The sequence below is a fragment of the Neomonachus schauinslandi genome, chromosome 12 (assembly GCF_002201575.2).
Source record: "Neomonachus schauinslandi chromosome 12, ASM220157v2, whole genome shotgun sequence".
NCBI classification, from domain to species: domain Eukaryota; kingdom Metazoa; phylum Chordata; class Mammalia; order Carnivora; family Phocidae; genus Neomonachus; species Neomonachus schauinslandi.
In genome coordinates, this window is record NC_058414.1 from 87,806,578 (window position 1) to 87,829,889 (window position 23,312).

The following is a 23,312-nucleotide window of genomic DNA, read 5'->3' on the forward strand; positions in this document are numbered from 1 at the left end:
TCTTGCTAAGGTGAAGAGAAGCCACAAAGACATTGATTTTAGTCATGTTAAGTCTATCAGCGTTTTGCAAACGGAGAAATATGAATAGAGAAAAGATAATGATAAAAGACTGAGCAGGAATGGAAAAAAAAAAATACAGGCCATAACCTGTTAGTCTGCTCTTAGTGTGGCTTCGTGTTCTGGATTCCACTGACTGGAGAACAGAAACAACTTGAGAAGGTAGAGCTCCTCAGGTTGATCCCATTCATTCTTATTTCTGTGTTGCTGGTCTTGACAAATGTGCCTTGGTGATTGCATGTATTTTTTTTTTTCTTAAGTAGCACAAATTTTTGGAGCAAGATGGTGAAGGTTGAGCTAAAGTTAAGTCCAAACTGTATGTTACAATCCATGTGTTTATTTGGTTTTTGAGTCCCAAATGAACCATTCTGTTCAGAAAAGAGCAAAGCAGGTTGATAAATTGAATTTTTTTAAGAAGGACAGAAGTTCATTTTCTACAGTCAGAAAGAAAACACTGCCAGATTTACTGTGTAACTACTGCAAATGTGGGTTTATATAACTTTTGAGATTCATATATAGTCTATTACCAAAGTCTTTAATTCACTTTGTAAACACTGATCAGTCAATAAAATATAGAGATGAATCAGCTTGAGTTACATTTTCCATACTCAGAATGGTAGAATCTAGAATAAAAATCTAATGGTTCAAATCAGCTATAATTCCTGAGTGCCTACTATGTCCCGATAGTGAAGAGATTTTTTAAGCAATGGTTATCTATTCATAAGTGGCCTAAAGCATGAAAATATACAGAAAATATGATATCAATAAAATATTTAAATACTAGTTAGAACAATTAAGCTGTGGCAAAACAGTACATTTATTAATTACCAAAAGTCCTCAGGAAAGCCATTATGAAAAAGTGAAATCTGAGCCAGGAATTTTTGACTAAATAGAATATGGATAATGAAAAGGGGAGCCTGTTCCAGATGGATGTGATGTATGAATTAAAAGTGCAGAGAAAGAAAATTGAATGACGTGGTTGAGAAGCAATAAAATAGTTTTATCTAGGATGCCATGGGACAATGTGCTTGAAAGGAAGGTTAATGCTTTCTAAATTAGAAAATTAGAAGAGAATGTACTTAGATATCATTTACACCTGGAAAGGAGGAAACATGGACATATCATGTTTGATGCATCCAACTTTGATGGATGGGAGAGCAGGCATGGAACCATAGTATTATATAGAGTAGGATGAAACCTTGGCCCTTACCTAGTCCAAGTACCTCATTTCAGATTCCTAAGTGTGAGTCCAGGTCACTGTTCACCAAGAGTTTGTGGGGAAAGACAATGGAAGGATTGAGGTGAGTGAAGATCATTTGAAGGGCAGAGGTGAGGAATCTGCTGGGATACGTGACACCCAGGAATCACCCAGTACATGTAGGATGAAGAGAAACATCACTGAGCCACAGTGAGCACCCAGCTGAAATTCACACAAACCTTTGAGGCAGACGAAACATGGTTCCTGACTGTCTCCTACAAGCCCTGAATCTCAAGAACAAAAACCAGAAAACAGATGATAGTTGTGATTCAAAATTGAAGATGGGTGTGATAGACCTGGTAGAAGTTTAAAGAAGCAAGGAAGTCTGAAATACAAGTTCCAAGAGGACAGGGACCTTTTCAGTCTCATTCACTGTTGTATTCCCAGGGCGTGTGACAGAACTTGGCACCACAGTAAATGCTCAGTAAATGCTTACTGCATATTGATGGTATAATTTTTGTGTGTGTGTGTGGGGGGGTTTCACTGAATGAGTTGGACCGTAAAATTTGCAGTGGGTAAATAATGGTGACTAGTCATAAAGGATATGTCTAATCATGGTTATGAGTGTTGAAAGATTAGGGTTCCTTGCAATGAAAGAGAAATAATTATCTTGGGGATGAGGTTATAGTGGTCAGAAAAGGAAGGTGTATAATAAGGAAGGTGCAGTGCAAGAGAAGAAACTTTAACGTCACAAAGAGAAGTATGCTGTGATGCTGTCCGGAATCTGAGCATCCTGGTTTATGAGTATTAAAAAGAAGTAACAATAAAGTAATAGAGGCTTAATTAATATTTGCAAGGCTTAATTTAATTGAGATCTCTGAGACATGATAATTCTATTTATTTAAACCAAATGGGTGTACAATTGAGGAGGCATGGGTAATTTTTAAGATCACTTCTTACCTAAGTTTATATGGTCCAATGAATTAGACCAGAGATCATTGACAATAGTCTTCTCAGAACTTTCCTGGGGCACTCTCACTTATTTCCTGAAAGGGAAAACAATTCCTAGAGGAAAATAGTGGATTAGTCCAAGAACATTATAAGTGGGTAAGAGCACACACTTTGAAATTCTGTAAAATGGGGATTTTAATAGCTACTTTACATATTTATTATGTAGATAAAATAATTTAACATATTTTTAAGTGGCTCAGCAGCACTATCAAGCCACAAAAAGACATGGAGGAAACTTAAATGCATATTGCTAGGTGCAAAAAGTCAGTCTGAAAAGGCTATATACTGTATGATTTCAACTATATGACATTTTGAAAAGGCAAAGTTATTATAGAAACAGTAAAGGGATCAGTGGTTGCCAAGGGTTGGGGCAGGGGAGGGAGGGAAGGGTGAATAGATGGAGAACAGAGCCTGTTTAGGGCAGTGAAACTATTCTGATACTATAATGGTTGATACATGATACAACGTCAAGTGTGATACCTAATGTAATCTATGGATTTTAGTTAATAATAATGTATCAGTATTGGTTCATCAGTTGTAACAAATGTACCACACTGCTATAAGATGTTAATTAGGCTGTATTAGTTTTCCAGGGCTGCCATAACAAAGTACCACAAACAGAGGGGCTTAGGACAACATAAGCATTGTCTCACAGTTCTGGAAGCTAGAAATCTGAAATCAGGGTGTCAGCAGGGCTCCCTGTCCCTAAGCTGTTCCATCTCTCTCTCCCAGCTCTGCTCCCTCAGGTGCCCCTTGCCCTCCACCTTCTCATGGCATTCTCCCTGTCTTCACATTATCTTCTCTTTGTGTATGTCTGCTCCTGTGTCCAAATTTCCCCTTTTTTATGAGAACACCAGCAATATTAGATTAGAGCCCACTCTAATAACCTTATCTTAACTTGACTTACGTATACAAAGGCACTCTTTCCAAATAAAGTTACATTCTGAGGGGTTAGGTTTTCAATATATTTGGGGGGGGGATTACACAGTTCCATACAAACATACAGGAGACTGGTCAGGGTGGGGAAAGGGAGTATATGGGAACTCTGGACTTTCTGTTCATTTTGTCTTTAAACTTGAAACTACTCTAAGAAATAATGCCCATTAATTTAAAAAAACAGTAAGAAAAAATAACCCAACACATTGTACATATTCAATAAATGTTAGAGACTTCTGGAAGCTGCATTAACTTATCCAGTGTCCCTGACACAATAGATTTTATTCTTGATGCATTCCAAGATGAGCAGTAGCATTGCCCGAAGATCCAAGGACTTTCCCCAACCCATTCACTCTCAGTTTGTGATGATTTAAAGGTAGACTTAGCTTTCTCCCTGGCTTTTCCCCCTAATAACTGAGTGGTGGATTAGAAAGCTATCTGCTTACAACGTTCTCCTGCCCTCGACTGGATTTTGTGGTGTCATTACCAAAAGGAAGGGCTGCGTGTTAACTGATTTGGAATCTGTAACACTGACTTATTACTTAATTATAGCAGCATAGATTGTGCCCTGTCTTAAGAAAATCTAGTATTTGGGAGCCCGTATTGAAAAGACACATGTATCCGTAGGTAATGATTCATCTGCCTTTGTAAAGTGCTTTTGCCCTTTACACAAAAGTCATGTCAGAGTTCTTTCAATAGCATGACTACAATCCCCCCCTTACAATACAAAAATTTAGATTTTTCATAAACTCTCAAGAACTCACCTGTCACATTCATGGGTATATACCTTCCTCAGCCTACACTTCTTTTTCAGGCTAACCTGTCCATTTGTGACCCTCTAGAGCTCCACAGTTTATAGAATCTCTTTGCCTTGACATTTCATCACCTCATTGGTTGAGAGTTTGTTTCCCAATCAGTGTTGCTGAAAGGAATTCAGCATTGACTGAGGGTAGGGGAGGAAATGAGAGATCAGGAGCTGGGGACGTGAAAGCCACTGCTCCCCAGTAAAGGGGAAGAATCACTTACAGTTCTACCCAGACATGGCTCCCCTTAATAAGACAGTGCCAGAGAAGTTCGGAGGAGCTCTATGGGCTAAGAGTATGATGATTAAGGAAGACCTCCAGCCCCATCCTGGTGGGAGACCAACGGAGAACCATTTTCATAAACGTACACACCTTTCCTCCCCTGCACAACCTCATACACCCTAATGGAGAGTCATACCACACGGTACGCAGATGTGCATTCTCCTCTCCCTCAGATACACCCACCACATGTCCACAAACTATAACCCAGAAAGGTACGTGTCTGTGTAGATGCATCATACAGCGGCCCCCTCCCCCACCTCTAGTGCCCCATGTACAGACTCAGCAGCATTCAAATGAACAAATAAATGGACAGATAGACTTTATCTATGGCTGGGAAAGAAAAAACGAGTGCCCAAGTAAGTAATAAAAGGTGAGGAGTAGGTGGAGACAATGGGTAGCAGAAAAAGAATTTGCGTGGGGAGAGAGCCAGTGAGGATGGTCAGCCAAAGGGACCACATGCTCTTAGTCAGTCTCACTTCCCTGTGAGTACTCCAAGACATGGCCAGGCTCTGCCAACCATGTGCATCTCCAGCCTGCTCGGGGATATTGACTTAGCTGCTTATTAGCACCTCCACGCGAGGTGTAGTCTAGGGAACTCGAGCCATGGCTCCTAACAAAGCAGCCAGCAGGACTGCGTAGCTTGGGGGAGGGAGGAGTGGATGCTTTTCAAGCTACTTGGATAAATGAAAAAAAGTGAAATTGCTTACTTACAGACAGACGTCTTTCTCCCATTTCTGTTTGCTGAGGCTATGGTTATTTGCAAAGTGGTTCATCTACAACAAAAGACTGCACTGAAGAAAGGAATGAGAAGAGTTGACTCTCTCATTGCACCTAGCATTCAGGTCCCCGAAGTTCAGTCCCCCTGCCCACAGGGCCCTTCTCACCCTGTACTGCACTCAGAACGGGAGCCCACCCCAGGGGGAAAGACAGCCCCCCCCCAACCCCGACGACCTCTCAAGGGATGCTCAGATCACTTGTTTTTCATTCTGATAACTATGGAGAGATCAAGCTGGAAAACGAAGAGACATTTATAGTTAATGAAATAGTAAAGGAAAACGGATTCTTTTCTTCATAACCAGCAAAATATTTAGAAAGTACTCTTTGTAAGAGTAAGATAGAAAAACACCTTCCAATTTTAAAACTCCCAATAAACACCCAAATTCTAATTTCTAAAAGATTTAGAAGCAGTATAAATAATCCCCTAAGGAATAAGAAAGGGGGAAAATGCAAACATTGTATAGTTGTGTTTTTGTTGGCAGAGATTTTATTTTTGTTTTTGTGAGTTTTTTAAGGGGAAAAATGCTTGAAAAAATAAAAGAATCTGACAATTTACTTAAGAAGCTTTCTGAGCCTGGCTTCAAAATCCAAGTTTTGCTTTTTGCCCCCTCAAGCGAAGATGTCATTAGGTGATGGCTTTAGGTTTTGCACAGCTCCTCATTTTCCTACGCGGGGCAAATGGCTTGTCTCGTGGGCACAGAAAGGGCTGGAAAATATTTTTTGTGCTCTGAGTGCAGCGGAGAGTCTAGGATTCCAGAGGAAGTGGAGGCCTCCCGCTCCACACAGGAAACAATCTTCAAGCAGGCCCTAAATGCCAGATTCCAGGCCGAGTTTAACTAACCACTGACAGCTCTGTAAACAAAGCAAGGACAAAAAGAGCCCGCTTCCCCTTTTCTGGTAGTCATTTTGGGTTTGGGGGCTGCAGGGGAATTCTGGAATCCTTGGCTTCATGGCACAGAAGTGCAAGGGAAGCGAGCTCCTCAGCTGAAGAGCTGGAAAGGGAAGATCTTTCTGGGATTAAAACCATCTCCGGAGGAGGTAGGAGAGGATAAAATGGTTGGGTCACAAAGAGCCGGGACTTTTGAGCTCTGGAAACAGCTTGATCATCTGCAACTGCTTTTAAAAATGCTGCTGACTTATGTTTATTCATGGTATTATTGCTGTGGTCTTTTTTTTTTAATCATTCTGATATTAATATTCTTTCAGAGTATGCAAATTATGCCTGGATACTTCTATTACTTTATTACTATTTTCCCTCTTTTCCTTTTCTCTTAGTGCCTACATATTCCTTTTGGGGCCACTTTTCTTTTTTTCACTCTTTTTCTCTTTTCCTCTTTCTTTGTTCACTTTTTCATAACCTTTGTCTGTGGCTCAGCAAGTTACAAAGAACAAAATCATTCAGTAGCTTTTAAGTGATCCTACCAGTATTTCAAATCTTCAAAGTCTGTCTCCTGAGGTTTTAACTTATTTATTTTTTAACTGTAATCCTGGGATCTTTACTTATTTGTCTCTAATAAGTAAGTTTCATGAGTGAGATTGAATTTAACACACGAAGGACTCAGCTCGGGAGTCAGAAATTGGTCACTGGCCACCTTGCCAGCCTTCTAAGGTGTTTTTCTTCAGAATAAAGAAGAAAAGAGAGGGTGAAGAAATGGAGGGGGGCCAAAGGTAAAAGTGATTCATGGGAAACACTACTTTGATTCATCTGTGATATTGACTTACCTCCTCCCTGTTAGGTCCAGATTCTCCCGTCTCCCTAGACCTGAAGCCACACCATGGATGATTTTGAACGTCGCAGAGAACTCAGGAGGCAAAAGCGGGAAGAGATGCGCCTCGAAGCGGAAAGGTAAGGATCTAAGTTGAACAGTATTTGTATTCTGTTATTAGCAATCCTGGTTTCAGGCTTCAAAGATCATCACTCTGAAGGGCCAAATATATTGCACACTAAGCTGTTTGCCAGAGTAGTTATGGAAATTTTTCCTGTTATGACTCTAAATTCTGCATAAAAAAAAAAAAAGAAAACCAACATCAAGAAAAAGAGAGATTCTAGAAGAATCAAATAGTTGCATTAAATCAGAGCCTTTCATACTGGAATTTTTAAATAACAAAAGCAATGTGTAGATGAAAGTTTTAAAAGCAGTTATAATATTGAAATGACAGGAAAAATGACAAATGCTGACTATTAAAACCAACTAGGAAATGGGAGTCTTTGGTCTAAAAATATAAAGGCAGTAAGTCCCAGATGGATCTTGTGACAGATTTTTATTCTTACTAGAAAAGTAGCCAAATCCAGTAATCCACATATTAGAAGTTAATAGTTAATGGAGATTCTGAATCTAGTTGGAAGCTGTTATGTTGTTTGAGGCCTCTGTCGTGGTGACTTCAAGGGCAGGTTGGGGAAGTAAAGCAATGACATACAAAGCATGGGGCATAAATGCATCTTGTAAAATTTAGGCCTCAGAGCAAAGGACAGTGGCGTGTAATGTGGCTTCAATCAGACAGAGTAGGCATTCTTGGGTGTACCTGGCCAGGGGTAAGTATTTAATTTCAGGGAGAAGCCACATGCAAATGGAGATTCTCTCCAGGCCTTTGGAGATAGAAATGTTCTATCTTTGTTCAGAAAGGGAAAGAAATTATTATTAGAGGATAAGTTTGGGCACACCCAGTGTGGGACTGGTAATATAAAAGCTAAAGGTGGACGGTAGTGATAGTGTCAAGAAAGCAAGTGTAAGGAGAGTGAGAGGTCATAAAGACGTAATAGAAACCATCAGAGGAGACAAAAGTGTCAGGGAGATGGGGAGAACTAAGGAGAGCATCCATGTTGAGTGGACATCACTACCATATAGGCATTGTCTGGGCCCAGGGGGGCATACCTCTTACTCTTTCCAGTGTGGTGTATTATATGTCCTCAGACCCAACTGAAAGTCAATGGAATAACTTTACCCAACAAATATTTATTAAGCACCAACCAAATTTCCGTGATGGTGCTAGGGACAGGGAAAGCAATGACGAGATACACATGGACATGGCTTCTGCTTTTATGTCCCTCATGGCTTTCTAGGAAACCAATAGCAAGACCAAAAAATAGACCAGGCCAGAGTATGGAGCTAGAGGGACTCAGGAATGAGGATAGGAAATTGGGCATCAGACTAGATCAGTATCCTCAGCGTCTTTGCTTTCTAGGTGAGTAGGGATAAGGGAAATCGATGTGTAAGGAGTACTACACCAGATTGCTGTGGTTAGAGCCATACTGTAATCACAGTGAATAAACTCCATTTCCTTAGAACCAGAATTTTGCCTAAGAATTTTCTACACACCTACATGGTTCATCCCTTCCAGTTTTTTGTTTTGTGTGAAAGGACATGTCTTCCTTAAAGTCAGTCATTAAAGGAATGTACTCAGTGAAGCTTAGTTAGGTACCCTTAATAATCTAAAGTAAATTTACACAAATTTATCCTAACCTTTTAAATTTACATTTCTGTCTGTATTAATTCTTTTGGGCTGTTATGTTCCATCTGATTCCTTTTCTTTCTTTCTTTCTTTTTTTTTTTCAAAGGAAGTATTTAAGTACTTCCTTACGTTTGTACTATTTACCTTTTCATGTTTCAGAATGAACCTTTAGAAGGTCTGTTATTCTGGGATGTGTTAAGTAAGCCCATGTTCACTCTTTAGGATTTTGTAAAATCTGATCATTTATGGGAAAGCGAAGGTCAGGTTTTATGGTCCAACCAACTTTGATGGTAAAGTTCAGGGTGTGTACAAGGAAACAGATGGCCAGAACCAGAAATCAAGGGCCATCCAAATTCGTGGTTTTGATCTGAAGATAAAGGGCATAGAAGACCCTGGGCAAATCCCTCTTCCTTTATCTTTAGACCTGGCTTCCTCATCTGTAGGAGGAGTCGGTTTTTCTCTGGGGGATTGGTGGTCATTTTTACATTCATTTTGCTTTGGTATTGTCTATGACCCTATGGCCTGACCTTGCACATTATTCCCTGGGGCCAGACTGGAGAAGACCTACTAACTTTCCTTTGGATTTAGGGAACTAAAAGGAAGGACTCAACCCAGATCAGGAGTGCTGGTGGTGCAAATTAGCAAAAATAGAGAGTGGCCTGAAGGCTCAGAGCTGCAGATTCATTCATTCACACTTTCCACAAATTTTTGTTGGGCATCTACTCTGTTCTAAACCCTATTTTGGGGCTTAGACCCAACAGAATGACAGAATTGGGAAAAGTATGCTTCATGCTTTTCAACTTGTACAAAACCAAGTGATGATCAAGAAACTACATATTTATATCCTCAAGTATAATTTATACCCTGATACTCATTGATACTTATTAAAGATGGCCTGTGTGCCCTTTGTATGCTATACCCCTACAGACAGCATGGGGAAAGGGACACCACAGAGAAGAGAAAGTCTGTTGACTTCCACGGCCTGCCCACAAAGGCTCTCCAAATAAAAATACCCTGTTATTTCAAGTAGTTGTTATTGAGCCTGACTAGCAGGTGCAGTTCAACTTTGCAATGATAAATAATTGAAAACTTGTACTTTCACCAGATGGTATAACCAAAAATTAAAACAAGCCAGATTCTTACACATTTCATTCCTCAGAATAAATGTAAAAGATTATTTAAAAAGCTAACAATACACTGTGTGCAGTGCTGGCTTTCAAGGGTTTGGGACTGGAATGTTCTCACTGCATCACGGCTGCTCCGAGACTGTCCTACATCCACCTCATTCTTTTGGTTCTCATCTGGTCCGTTTCAAATCATATGGCTTCCACAACCTAGACTGTGAGCCTAGTCAATCAAACATAGCCTTCCCTTCTTTGTCTTGCCCTCAGCCTGCGTATCTTTTTGTTATTCCCCTTGTCCTTGTCCTACTTTTGGCTATCATTCTTGAGTCCTTAAGATGAGGTCTTTAGATTTGGTAAAAGGAGGTACTTCATTTGGTCATCAAAAAAAAATGTATTGACTATCTTTAAAGTACAAGATAGTACCCTGAATCACAGGGATGAGTGGTCACCAGTCCAAGCAGTGTCCCAATAGTCACAAAGCTCATATTCTAGGTAGATTAGTAACTTCAGAGCAATCTTGAGCAAAAAGGGGAGAAAACATTTCAAAAGACAAAAGAGATTGAGCAAATAATCAGTGAAAATTCTAAATGCATTGTTTCTAAGTAAAAGATACTATTTGTACACACCTCAAATTAAACTGTATTTTTAAATTAGTTACCTATTTGAAAAAATAATTATTTTGCTCTTTATTATTCTTCACCTATATCAAGAGATAAAAAAATTTAATGGGTATATTCTGCTTCCCTTTCTGTATCTATCTTTTATTTCAGTCCCTCTCTGCCTTTGTCTCTGTCATTTCTCAGGGCATCTTAATGTATTTTCCCCTGGTCTGTTTGCATCTTCATTAACACTTGATTCATGTGTTTCCATTTCTTCTCCCATCTGTGTACCGAATCCATTTTACCCTGGATTATTTATGCAGGTGCTTTTGTGTCATCAGGGATTATGTACATTTCAAGGGGGAAAATGTAGGGGAGGAGGAAATATTTTCAAAGGAGTCAAATTCAGCTCTTTTCCTACTCAAGTAGAAAGTAGAAGTAGAAAAAAAATGCTAGGCCTTTCATATGTATCTGACAAAGACAGACTGATCACAGCAACAGCAGTAGGTATGTCTGAATAGAACATATATGTTCTATATAAATGAAGACACATAAAAAGGCATCAACAGTGGGAGACAGTAGGGCTTAGCAGTTAAGGGCGTGGGCTGTGCTGTCAAATCCCAGGTATGCCACCTAATTAGCTACATGAGCTTAAAAATTACTCGATATTTCTAACCTTGTTTTCTCAATGGGGGAAATAATATTCACCTTATGGAGTTTTTGTGGGGAAACAAAGAGGTAATACATGAAAGTATTAACACAGTACTAATCATCTACTGTTTATTACCTAACCACTTCTTGAATGATCATTTTGGTCTATTGAGTGTTATTCAATAAGCATCACTATTAATTATTACTATAGTTATCTAATTTGATTCTCTATAACACACAAAGAATTGAGGACACTATTTTACACTTACCATAAAACAAAACAAAATAAAAAATATGAAGGTTTTCTTTCCATACTCCTCAGAGGCTCCAGGAGCCTTATGCAAGACAAAGAGCAGGAATTTGCTACTTAGTGATGAATTTTGAATGGGGGTGATGGGTATCAAGGCCTGAGGAGGGACTGCCAGACCCTGATGTCTCAGCCAGAAGAGTCGACACCAATTCAGGTTGAATTCCTCTTTTACACGTGGCCAAAAGGATTTTGAGCTTGGGTTTGGCTGCTGAGAAACCTACAGTGATGTTTTCTCCATGAGGAGATCTTCACTCGGTCACACTTTTCCCAGTGCTGTGCTTGTTTGCACAACAAACAGCCCTCCTGGTTTTCAAGACATGAACTCGTTACATTCTCAGCTCATGCTTTCCACATCCAATGTTGAGTTTCCCTTTCTGATCAGAAGAAAGGCCCCTGTTGTAGAGTGGTGTTATCAGATTCAGAGGCTCATAGACATAAATAAAGGGAATGAAAACACTCTTGCTGTTGTCATCATTCATACATTTTTATGAGCCTCTGAAATGTACTGATGATTAGACATTTGAAAGTAAATATTTTTACTATAGTAGAAAAACAAACAATTTTTTTAAATCCATTGAGTCTTAAGTAGTTCCCTCCCAGGCCTCTGTCACTAAAAGGTTTTTACAGGATTTAATAATGTAACCAATCAATGGTTATACGATACACATACACAAAACGCTTTTATTTACAACACTTAGCATTGTGACCTTGAAATTTTAAATCAAAATCTTTCAAATGCAATTTTTTGTTATTCTGTGATCAGAAAATTATGTCCCATTAGGAAGTTAAATAAAATATTCCTTTGAAACGGTCTAAATTATTAGAGCTAAATTTGCTCAAAACTATCCTTCAGTTCTCTCAGAAAATCGATCACTCCAAGGGGCAAGGACGTGTATCTACATTTTTGCTTTGAGGTAAAAGGTTTTTTCAAGTAATTTGTTTGAAAGAGATTTTAAACTATTTCTGTAAAGTTTTTATATTTATTTGATATTATTTAGGGTCAGCCCAACTTGAATGTAGGGGCATGGACAAATTTAGATAATTTTCACCTAAGAGACCTTCCCTTATTTATTTGTGTCCAGCCACATGAAGAATCAAAATATACATACATATTCATATCCTCCCTCTCTTGTTCTCTCTCACCCTAAATAGACATCATTTATTCTCTGTCAATTTATAAATGGTCAGATTATAAATGGTGAAGATGGCATACTTGGACCAGTTTCCACTAACCTAATAATTCCTCTGCCGCTAAAAGTATCCCACTTTAAGGTGACCAGTGGAGCATCAGGAGTCTAGGGTCTACCCAACATGACGGTCATTCAACAGAACTTGAATATCTAGATTCTTTTTAAAAATGTTTTAATATATTTTTATTCAAGTATAATTAACATACAGTGTTCTCTTAGTTTCAAGTGTACAAGGAAAATCTAGAGTCTTGAGGACCTCACATGCTGACTCATAACTTCCTTCTTAGGAAAAAAAAAAAAAAATATATATATATACACATATATACATATAGGAGTCAATACACTTAACAGTTTAAAATAGTGAATTTTTCTTTACAGGCTGTGTGTGTGACAATTTATCAGTCTTCAGTTACCTGAGGAAAGGCAGGATGATGTGTTAGTTAATCATATGGGTGACAAAGTCTGACAGACCTGGGTTCAAATCCTGACTTTGACAACCACTAGTTGGGTGGCCTTGTGACAAATTACTTAAACATATTTTGCTTCTAAATTTCTTTATGTATAAAAATGGGGATAATTATTCTGCCTCATAGTCATTGTGAAGATTAAACTAGTTAACCTGTGTAGAGAAATTAACACAAAGCCTGGCGTATAGTATGCTCAACAAATGTTAGATGTTATTATTAAAACCATATGAATGTTTTAGTAGGCCTTTGGCACAAAATAATATTTTACTGAATTTGAATTTTTATTCATGTCAGTTCATTCATTATGATTTGCTGCACCCTACTGCAAAGCTTCTTTCCTGCACTGATCTCAGTACTTGCTGAGATGTTTCTGTTGAGGCTGGGAAAGAGTTTAATCTTTTTGGGGCACCTGGGTGGCTCCGTTGTTAGGTGTCTGCCTTTGGCTCAGGTCATGGTTCTGGGGTCCTGGGGTGGAGCCCCGCGTCGGACTCCCTGCTTGGCGAGCCCGCTTCTCCCTCTCTCCCTCTGCCTGCCGCTCCCCCTGCTGTGCTCTCTCTCTCTGTCAAATAAATAAATAAAAACTTAAAAAAAAAAAAAGAATTTAATCTTTTGTTCACATCTAAGTCTACTGCACAAATGTAATTGCTATATGAGATTTAAAAATTACATACTCTAGCCATGTGGTTACTTATCTAATTCATTAATGATATGTTTTTTATTTAAAACCTTAAGTGTGTAAAACATAACTCAGAATTTTACCTGAAGAGTTCAGTTCAGCAAAAATAGTTCTCAAATGGAAAAGAGTATCAGCCATATTTCTCATCTAGTGTTATAAAGAAGGAACCACCATTTGTTTAACATCAACCAAGTGCCAGGTTAGGTGGTGCACTCTATATACCTTATTATAATTTAATTGTCAAAATAGCCCTATATCCTTATTTTGTCTGTTCAGGCTGAATACCATAGATTGGGTGGCTTATAAACAACAGAAACATTTCTAGAGGCTAGGAAGTCCAAGATCAACATGCCAGCAGAATCAGTATCTGTGAGGTTTTGCTTCCTGGTTCCTAGACAGCTGCCTTCTTGCTGTGTCCTTACATGGTGGGAGGCGCAGGGCTGTTCTCTGGGGTCGCTTTTATAAAGGGCACTTATCCCATTCATGAGGATGCCATCCTAATGATCTAATCACCTCCTCAAATCCCCAGCTCTAAGTACCATCACACTGGGCATTGAGTGTCAACATATGAATGCAGGGGAGGGCAACAAACATTTATTCTATAGCAGACCTGGATATTATTGTCCCTATTTTACAGTTGAGGAATCTGTAGGGCTGAAAGGTTAAGTAACGTGTCCAACTTCATATAGCTAGGGAGTGCAATCCGGTTCTGCCTGCCCCAAATCTCAAAACCTTTCTACTGTAACAGATTGATCAATGGAATTTTTCATGTTTCAACTGGTTGTCTTGGCTGAAGGTCCATCATCTCTACAATGCCAAAATAACTCCCTAAGATGGGGAAAAATCATTCAAAGCAACAAACTATAAATGAGGCTTTTGGGCCTAATTGAACTGTTCTTTATGCTTATTCAGGTAAATTGCTTACATGTGTAGACATAGTCATTGTTTTGTTTGCCCTCTAAAACTCTTCTGTGTTATTCCCATTTCACAGAAAAATAGAAACAGAGAAGATCAAGTTTTCCCCCTCAAGCCAAAGAAGGCTGTTGGCATCGCTGCTCTTGGCTTTTCTTTAGATTTTTCCCAATAAGACTTTAGTCACCATTAGGACAGGGACTTAGCCCCATCATCACTCATAAAAGCTTACGGCTGTCATTGACCTTAGAGATAATCTTCTGCAATGGAATGTTGCTTTTTCAATTTTGGACCACACACTATTTGAGTCTCTGATGAAAGCTGTAGACCCTCCTCCAAGAAAAATGCACATATGCACCCACAAAACTTGGCACTTATTTTCAGTGGCGTCATGGACCTCTATCCACAGACCTCCTGGGGGCCCATGAAACTCTGGGCCAAGAATCCCTGATCTAATGAATTTTAAAAGCTTCATTTTACATATGAAGAAATTTAAGTCTAGGGATGCCGACCTTCTCAAGATCACCCAGCTAAGCTGAGGTAGAGCCTTCTTGCACTGTGCATTTATTCATCTCCCTGAATAAATGGAGCTGTCTGTAACAAATGCTCTGGCTATTGATTAGGACAGTTGAGCATACTTCTGGGAGAATACATATGCTAGAAAGTACTGCATATAGAGTGGGTTTTTTTAATTTGAAAATAATTTATGGGTAATATTTCTAAATAAAATGAGATTACGTCAGATTACTTCATGGGGGAATAAAATAAAAAGCAAAGAAATATAAGTGGATAGGCAGAATGAAAACAATTCATTGTTAGGAACTGGGAATCCAACTTTGCCAAGTCAAAAAGGAAAAAAAAAACCCTGTTGATTTTGCAAATAGAACCCTATCTGCCATCAATTTTGGAATTCTTCTATTTGGCATATATGATCTTGGCAAGATTTCTTCAAACAAAGCTTAATTATGATACTAAGGTATTATGTAGGATTTCTTCATCCTTACCAGTTTCATTTAGCTATTCAAACTTCTCAAAGGATTTTTCTCACTAAATATGTAAAAGGTAAGAGCTGATTTGATTCCTTAAAGAGGATTTTGTGTTTCATTTTTTTTACTACCATTTTTTGGGAGGATGGGGCAGATTAGAGGGGGACACAGACCTGATGCCTTCCAGAAAACAGGATCGCTCAGATCTGGGTTTGAATCCTAGCAGGGTTACCGAGGATAATCCTTAGCCTCTCTAATCCCATTTTCTCATAGGGAAAATGGCCATCATAACAGCTCATAAGGTTTCATGTAGGTCTTAAAGCACTAGATGGATAGATAGATAGATAGATAGATAGATAGATAGATAGATAGATAGAAGGTAGGTAGAAAGAAACAAACAAATAATATATATGAATATTTGACTAGTGCTCAGTAAATGTTACCTGTGTGTGCTGTTTTTCAGCTAGCTAGAGGACATGGTAAGGAAGGAGCTATCAGGAAAGCCCTCTCCAGGTCATGTCCCCAAGAATCACTGAATATGTGCTTAGTTGCCGTATTAGACAGTGTGGTGTAATCTCCACTCTGTTTCAAATCTGTTTTAGCAGCCTACCTTGAAAGTGATGAGAGAATTATGGATATGAAGTCTCCATGCTGAAAAGAAAATCTACCTCCTTATTTTGAACAGTCTTTTTTCATTTTCCTTACTGGTTTTAAATCAAGATAAAAATATAGGATAGTTTTGTAGCTAATATAGCAAGGTCTTTATCTTAAAAATTTATATATCTAATATTCAATTAATCATATATTTTAAATAGTTTTCTTTTGCCTTGTGGAATTATCATTTCTTTTTTCATATTACATCATTACGGTTTCAGTAACCAAAACCCTCTCAACCATATATATAAATACTATACTAATAATATAAAGAAAGTATGTACCCATTTTTCACAAAATAATTTTCAATCATTTTATTCTAAATTTGTGATTTTATTCATTTTAATTATGAAAAAGCTAATACATGCAAATTAATATTATGTAATTTATACAGAAGTTGTAAATCATTGTAATGCATATATTATAAACTTGTCACTGAGCTTAAGATCTAGAACATTTCCAATACCACTGAGACTTTCAACTGACCCCTGTCTAATCCCTTCCCCTTGCTTCTCCATCCACAAAAGTAATCAGTATCCTGAATAATTTTTTTTTTTTAGTATGGGCTCCATGCCTAGAGGGCTTCAACTCATGACCCTGAGATCAAGACCTGAGCTCAGATCAAGAGTTGGGTGCTTAATCGACTGAGCCACCCAGGTGCCCCATAATTCATTTATTTTTAAATAAAATTCTAAATAAGAAAATAAGAATTAGGTGATAATTTTCCAGGACCCCGTGATCCAGACCATTCCAAAGATTCTCTCCAGACTCAGTTGAAGGTGTTATTGAGAGGCCACTGTTCCCTGAGAGTGCAAGAAGTTTGCCTTTCTGAACACACAGGATTAAAAGGGTCCTTCTGCCATGTAAGGCTGGGAACCTTGGAGAAGTTTTACAAACCAAGAATTCTCTACAAACAAAGAATTTTAATCAAAATCAAATGAAAATGCAATGAAGCCTATCAAATATGTATGTTGAATCTATCTATTCTGCCCATTGGTCTTCTCACTGACCAGCCAGATATAAGAGATCTGCATTTGTAGCCTTCAGTTGGCCAGGAATGATTCCAGACTATTCCAAGTTCTTAGTCAAGGGAAATCTATCTCAATTGCTTTGAAGTCTTCTAGGGAAGTTCTTGACCCTTATGATCCCAAAGGTTCCTTAGCAGTATTACAAGAAGTACTACTGGAGATGAGACATGAGCATGTTGGAATGATGTATAAGTAGATTTTCATTCATCTGTGAATGAGGTTAAAGAGGAATAATGTGCATACTTTGTGAATATCATCAGTTCTTTTCACTAGTGTGCTATCTAGTAAGCAATGTTCATCAGCAGTTTCTTAAGAATGTAATTTTAAAGAACTTTGGAGGGGTGTCTGGGTGGCTCAGTCGGTTAAGCGGCTGCCTTGGGCTCAGGTCATGATCCCAGGGTCCTGGGATCGAGTCCCACATCGGGCTCCTTGCTCGGCGGGGAGCCTGCTTCTCCCTCTGCCTGCCGCTCCCCCTGCTTGTGTTTTGTCTCTCTCTCTGACAAATAAATAAATAAAATCTTAAAAAAAAAAACAAAAACAAAAATAAAGAACTTTGGAAACATTCATTTATTTTTAAGTTTAATTTGCTGATTATAAATTATAATTATAATCTAATTATAATTAATTATAATAATTATAAGTCATTTTCATGTGTGCAGTTGTTAAACAAGTTTGTGATGTTTTCTTAGCCTAGTGGTAGTCACCAGGTATACTCGATACTCGAACATATTTTCAAAACTGAATTTCTTTTAAAATATTCCAGAGCTTATACTGGCTTTTCTTCCAGTCAGTCTAAATTAGTGAGATATGACCTTGCATTTGAGATTAGTACCAATTGACTAAGTTAAAATGTGACAGTTTATTTTCCATTTTAATAACTCCCTACATCACATACAGTTCCTTTGTTGGAATAAAAATCTTGGTAAAGTACACATCAGCCACTATAAATAGCAACCATGAGCCTGTACATTCAGGAGAGGCTCCAGAGAGGGTATTTTAAACTGCACATTGTTTAGAATAGGAAATTCTTCCAATGTTCATATTTTCCATTGTGGGTGACATGGACGATCCAGTATCACATCTTCACAAGCTTCCACTTTCCTGTACCATTTAGGAATCCAACTGATAAGTTTCCAGAAGATTGCTCACTATGTGCCCTTTATTTGCCTGAGGCTGACCTGGTCTTACTGTCCAGTGGGAACTTTGCATAATTAGGGGCTCTCCAAATGAAAGCTGGGTAACTCCCAGAGCCGGCACCAGCAACTAGATAATGAAAGGGTCATTTCTTTCTGGAGTTCATAGCTCTACTGTGCCTACTTAGAATAACAGCAGTCAACCCATTTTTGATTACCACAGAAAACCTTGCACTGTTGGCAGGTCTTTCTGGGGAACTCAAGAGACTAATGTGGAAAATAACTGGGCAGGAAGTGAACAAACAGATGAACAGATGAGATGATGGGTTATCGTGCTGGTTCAAAGACAAGAAGCCTCAGCAGGTGTAATGACACTGGCATCTTCCCCGAGGCACTGCTGGCAACTCTACTAGATGTATACCTTTGCCCACTTCTTCCTTGAACAGTCCTTCTGTTTTTCTCATCAACTGTTGTGTAAATCTTGATTTTTTTTTAGTGTGGCCCATTTGGGGGATCTAATACCCCTCACCATTTCTCCTCTCTTGATGAAGATGAGAAGCTACTGTTGAGGGGCCTTGGACAAAAACTGTGATCTAGAAAGAGTTGATACCTGTTGCCCTTCCTTCCTGCTGCTCCCCTTTGAAGAGCTCATGACTCTTCCTATCCAACCATGAAAGCCAAATACCCCAAATATGTGTCTGCTTTCTGAGCCAGCATCCTCAGAGTACAACCTGGCTACCCAAGAGTGTCATGGCTACAGAAGCTCCATGGTTGACAAACCGAACAGAATGAAGTTTTGTAAAACTCAGGGCTGAGGCAGGATGGACATTCCTAATGCTTTCATTTCTGAGTGTCTCACATCACAGGAACATAACTATAAATTCTCTCTCATTGTGGCATTTGTCAGAGCTGTGGTAGTGCTGAACTGGGGAGGCATACCGTGCAGAAAGGAGCTGGTTTTCCATGAGAACGCCTCTGAGGTGCAGAATTACTGTTAGGAGACATATTCTGTATCCCATTGGGTTATATGGTCAGAAATTAAGATTCTCTCTCCTATATTCTCTGAAAAGAGTTTGAAAATCCAAATCACTAGACCCAGACTTGCAAAGGTAACATGTCGAAGAGCACGCAGTCAGTGGCCAGGTCAAATCTGGAAACTATGTCGTTTATTCCAACTCTGGTCCTTGTTCCTCTGCGTTTTGCTGTGCCCAATCCATGCAACTGTCTCTGACTCCACAAAAATAACTTTTAGATCAAGGATAAAAGAAGACACTGGATAAAACTTTAGCAGACCTGGACTGCCTCACCTGTCAAACAGAACTAACACTCCTCAGGGTGGCTGAGAAAATCAAATGAGATATGAACAGATGCCATAAAAAATATATAGGGCGGTTCACATGACCTATTTTTTTTTTTGAAGATTTTATTTATTTATTTGAGACAGAATGAGAGAGACAGAGAGCACGTGAGAGGGGGGAGGGTCAGAGGGAGAAGCAGGCTCCCCGCCGAGCAGGGAGCCCGATGCGGGACTCGATCCAGGGACTCCAGGATCATGACCTGAGCCGAAGGCAGCCGCTTAACCAACTGAGCCACCCAGGCGCCCCACATGACCTATTTATTATGTAGAGGGGCCTGTATGATTCATTAAATCGGATTCACTTCTATTTCACTCTCTGTTGAGTTGCAAGTTTCATTCTGATTGTATACTGTGTTCCAAAGGAATTTTCATACTTCGTGCTTGGCTATCTTCTGTGATATGACTTGGGAGCAAATGACAATTTGCTCCCAAGCATGCTAGGCTTCCAAAAATCAGACACAGAGAAAATGCTGTAAAATGTTACCTGTCACTCTCCCTAGAGCCCAGCACCCATGGAGAGGGCTTGGGACCTCAACTGCAGATTAGAAAAAGCAAAACCATTTTATCTGCCCTTTCCCTTAGTTGTGAATTAAGGAGAAAAGTCAAAAGATTTAAATGATGGCTTTAACCCAATCAAAATTAAACCCTGCTATCTGTCGGTCATTTACTTGTCTGGTTTTACAGTTAGCAAATGTCCTCAGGCTCTGCGGGATCCTGTGATCTTCCACACCACTGTCTTTTCCCTCCTGAACCTCTTGTAACTGGTGAACTCTTACTCAGCTGGAAGGCTCAGCTCGACAGTCATCCTCTGGAAAACATCTTCCCAGAGGTCCCTTGTCAAAGTGACTGATTTCCCATCTTGAGTCTCCCATGGCTCTTTAAATGTATATTAATTATTGTCTTATTATTAACATTAATTAGTTTTATTATTACCATTTTTATTATGACTATTTTATATGTTTATTTGTTCATATGTCTGTTTCCCCCACCAAATTAAGAGCAACTCTAGATTAAAAACTACATCTTACTTTTATTTCCCCAAAGACCAGCCGCAATATGAATAAATGAAGGAGCAAACAGCTACTTCAATTCATATGTGTGCCAAGGCAGAATCTTGCTCACTTTGCCAAGATATTTATAGAGGGGCAGAAATGTTACTGACCTTTGTGATGTTCCCCAAATACACCATCCATATCTTTCTTGGGGTTCCATCTCTCCCTTGCTGAGCCACTGGACTCCCTGTCTTTTCTCTAGAGATATGAAGAAACTCATCTCATGTATTTCTCTGATTATTAAGTATAACTGGACTACTACCTCATATAATTTTGACCATTATGCTTATTTAGTTGCATCATGGAGGCAAATGATATTGATGTGGTAAGAATCAATTCCTTTTAGTTGGCCAATTTGCTCCAGTACTCAAACCCTTTAGTATTACTTGCAATTAATATTTGCATTGTAAGACCAGATAATTATCAAATTATAGGATCCATACCAAATCCTAAGGAGTCCAACAGTGAACAAACTATATAATCAAAAATTTCTCTAATGGAAGACCAAGTCTGTTGTCTGGAAGACTAACCTTCTTCAGTTAATCCCAGGAGGATGGGCAGAAGTAGATGAGGGATAGGGCCAACCTCAGGCTAGCATTTATCAATACTCTTTGTGAAGAGTATTTCTCTTTGTAAAGAGTGTTTAACATGCAAGTTAACAAATACTCTTTGTAAAGAGTGTTTAACATGCAAGTTGAATCTCAAAGTTTAGACTCTAAATAGCAGATTGTTTTCTAGTATTGGGATATAGTGATGAACCAAAAAACAAAAGAATAAAGAAATACATTAAAATTCATTTAACCAAGTTATGGGGGGTTAATTTTATTTTCAGTGAAGTGGAGCATTTTTTGTTCTTATAATACATACACCTCAAAAAGTATGATTTAGAAGAAAGAGGAGGAGGAGTTATAAATAACTATTAGTCAAAACTCTAAGATTCAGATTAATTCAGTTCACATTGACTGTGATACAACACATTCTACATGAAGTACTGAGTTTTTTCATTATAAAAGTATGCCCTTTGGTTAATTTGTTAACATAAAATTTATAATTAGAATACACTTAGTGAATTGAAACACCCAGGACATATAATACCAGAAGTACTATAGCATAGCCTCAAAACTGTATCTTTTAATTTTTAATTTAATTTTTAATTCTTAGATCCACTGAAAAAGAGTCAGAAGGAAAGATAATTTGAAGTTATCCTAGAAAGACACTGAACTCTGAAATACCTAGGAGAATCTCAAATTACATCAGCACTCTCCACTCTGCAACATACTTTAGAAAGCTGGATGCATATTTCAGATCATTGGCTCTCAAATTTAAAATGTCTGTCTGCTATTATTTGTATAAGTATTATCTATTTTTTCTTTTCTTTGTTGTCTTCATGAGGTCTTAAAATTAAAAAGCTTTCCAGATGGATTTTGGCTTTTAAATGAGAAAAATGAATATGCTTTTTTATTAAATGTTTTAACTGAAAAACCTGCCTGGTTCTATTCTATAATTAATGAACAAGAAAAGAGCTCCATTTGCTTTTCCTGCCTTGATCCTAATGATAGTTTGATTTCATTGCTTAATAACTTCAAAGTAAAATAGCATCTTAAAGCTGAAAAGCTTTTCTCCTAGTCTATTTCTAATCTCCTCTCTCAAGCTGCCACCATAAAGGCATCCAAGAATTCTACAAAGACAATTTCTAATAAACTCAATAAATTCAACACATAAGTGTTGAATTACATTAGATCTCCCAGATGTGAGCAAGTGTAAGCTAACTGTAATCTATTGTCTTAGTCACTTGGGGCTGCTATAACAGAACATCATAGACCGGATGGCTTAAACAACAAACATTTATTTCTTGCAGTTCTGGAGGCTGGGAAGTCCAAGATCAAGGTGTCGGTAGATCCATTATCTAGAGAGGGCCCACTTTCTAATTTGCAGTTGGCCGTTTTCTTGTTGTATCCTCATTTGATGGAGATAGAGATAGAAAAAGCAAGCTGTCATGTGGCTCTTCTTATAAAGGCACTAATCCCATTGTGAGGACTTCACCTTCATGACCTAATTACCTCCCAGAGTCCCCACCTCCTTATACTATCATGCTGGGGGTTAGGATTTCAACATATGAATTTTTCAAGGATATGCATATTTGATCCAAATCATCTATGTGTTAGCGAGTCTGAACAAAGAATGGGCCAGTAGAAGAGGTTCAAATGAATGCCAAGTCCAAGACCAGGGTTGGCAGTGGCATCTGAGACTATCCAAATGAGATAGACTTTGAATCTCAGGGTTTGTTCAATCTTGTGACATGAGAAATATTCTCTCCACTGAGGGAGGTGTTTCCTTACATCTCCCCTTGCCTTGGGTAAAATATTCCTCATGACGATTTTACCTCCCTTTGCTCTGATTTCACACTCATGAAGCAGTCTCTGGGGACTCTGAGGCTTCCTGACATTATGGCTTTGGGGAATGGTGGGAATATGAGAGAGCTCTCCAGGCACTGAAGAGGGAGGTCATTCATTCTCTTAATTAATTGACATTAATTAGTGTTCTGATGTACACATTAGTGTCTTGTGAGTCTGGAAGCCAATCAGTCTCCCTGAGACCTATCAACTTTAAGAACTCCCAAAATCCAGTTGGCGGTACAGCAGAGCTTCTAGAACCTATA

At 38.6% G+C, this 23,312-nt stretch overlaps 1 protein-coding gene across 3 annotated transcripts in view; it reads left to right on the top strand.

Annotated features, from left to right (window-relative positions):
• The window catches only part of CALD1 (caldesmon 1), a 181,968-nt gene that overhangs the window by 77,220 nt on the left and 81,436 nt on the right, over positions 1-23,312 (top strand). For all 3 annotated transcript variants that reach the window (XM_021692968.1, XM_021692963.1, XM_021692966.1), the window contains exon 3: positions 6,801-6,910. In XM_021692968.1, the coding sequence (XP_021548643.1) occupies positions 6,840-6,910 (71 nt within the window). In that variant the 5' untranslated portion in view covers positions 6,801-6,839. The remainder of the gene's footprint in view (positions 1-6,800; positions 6,911-23,312) is intronic.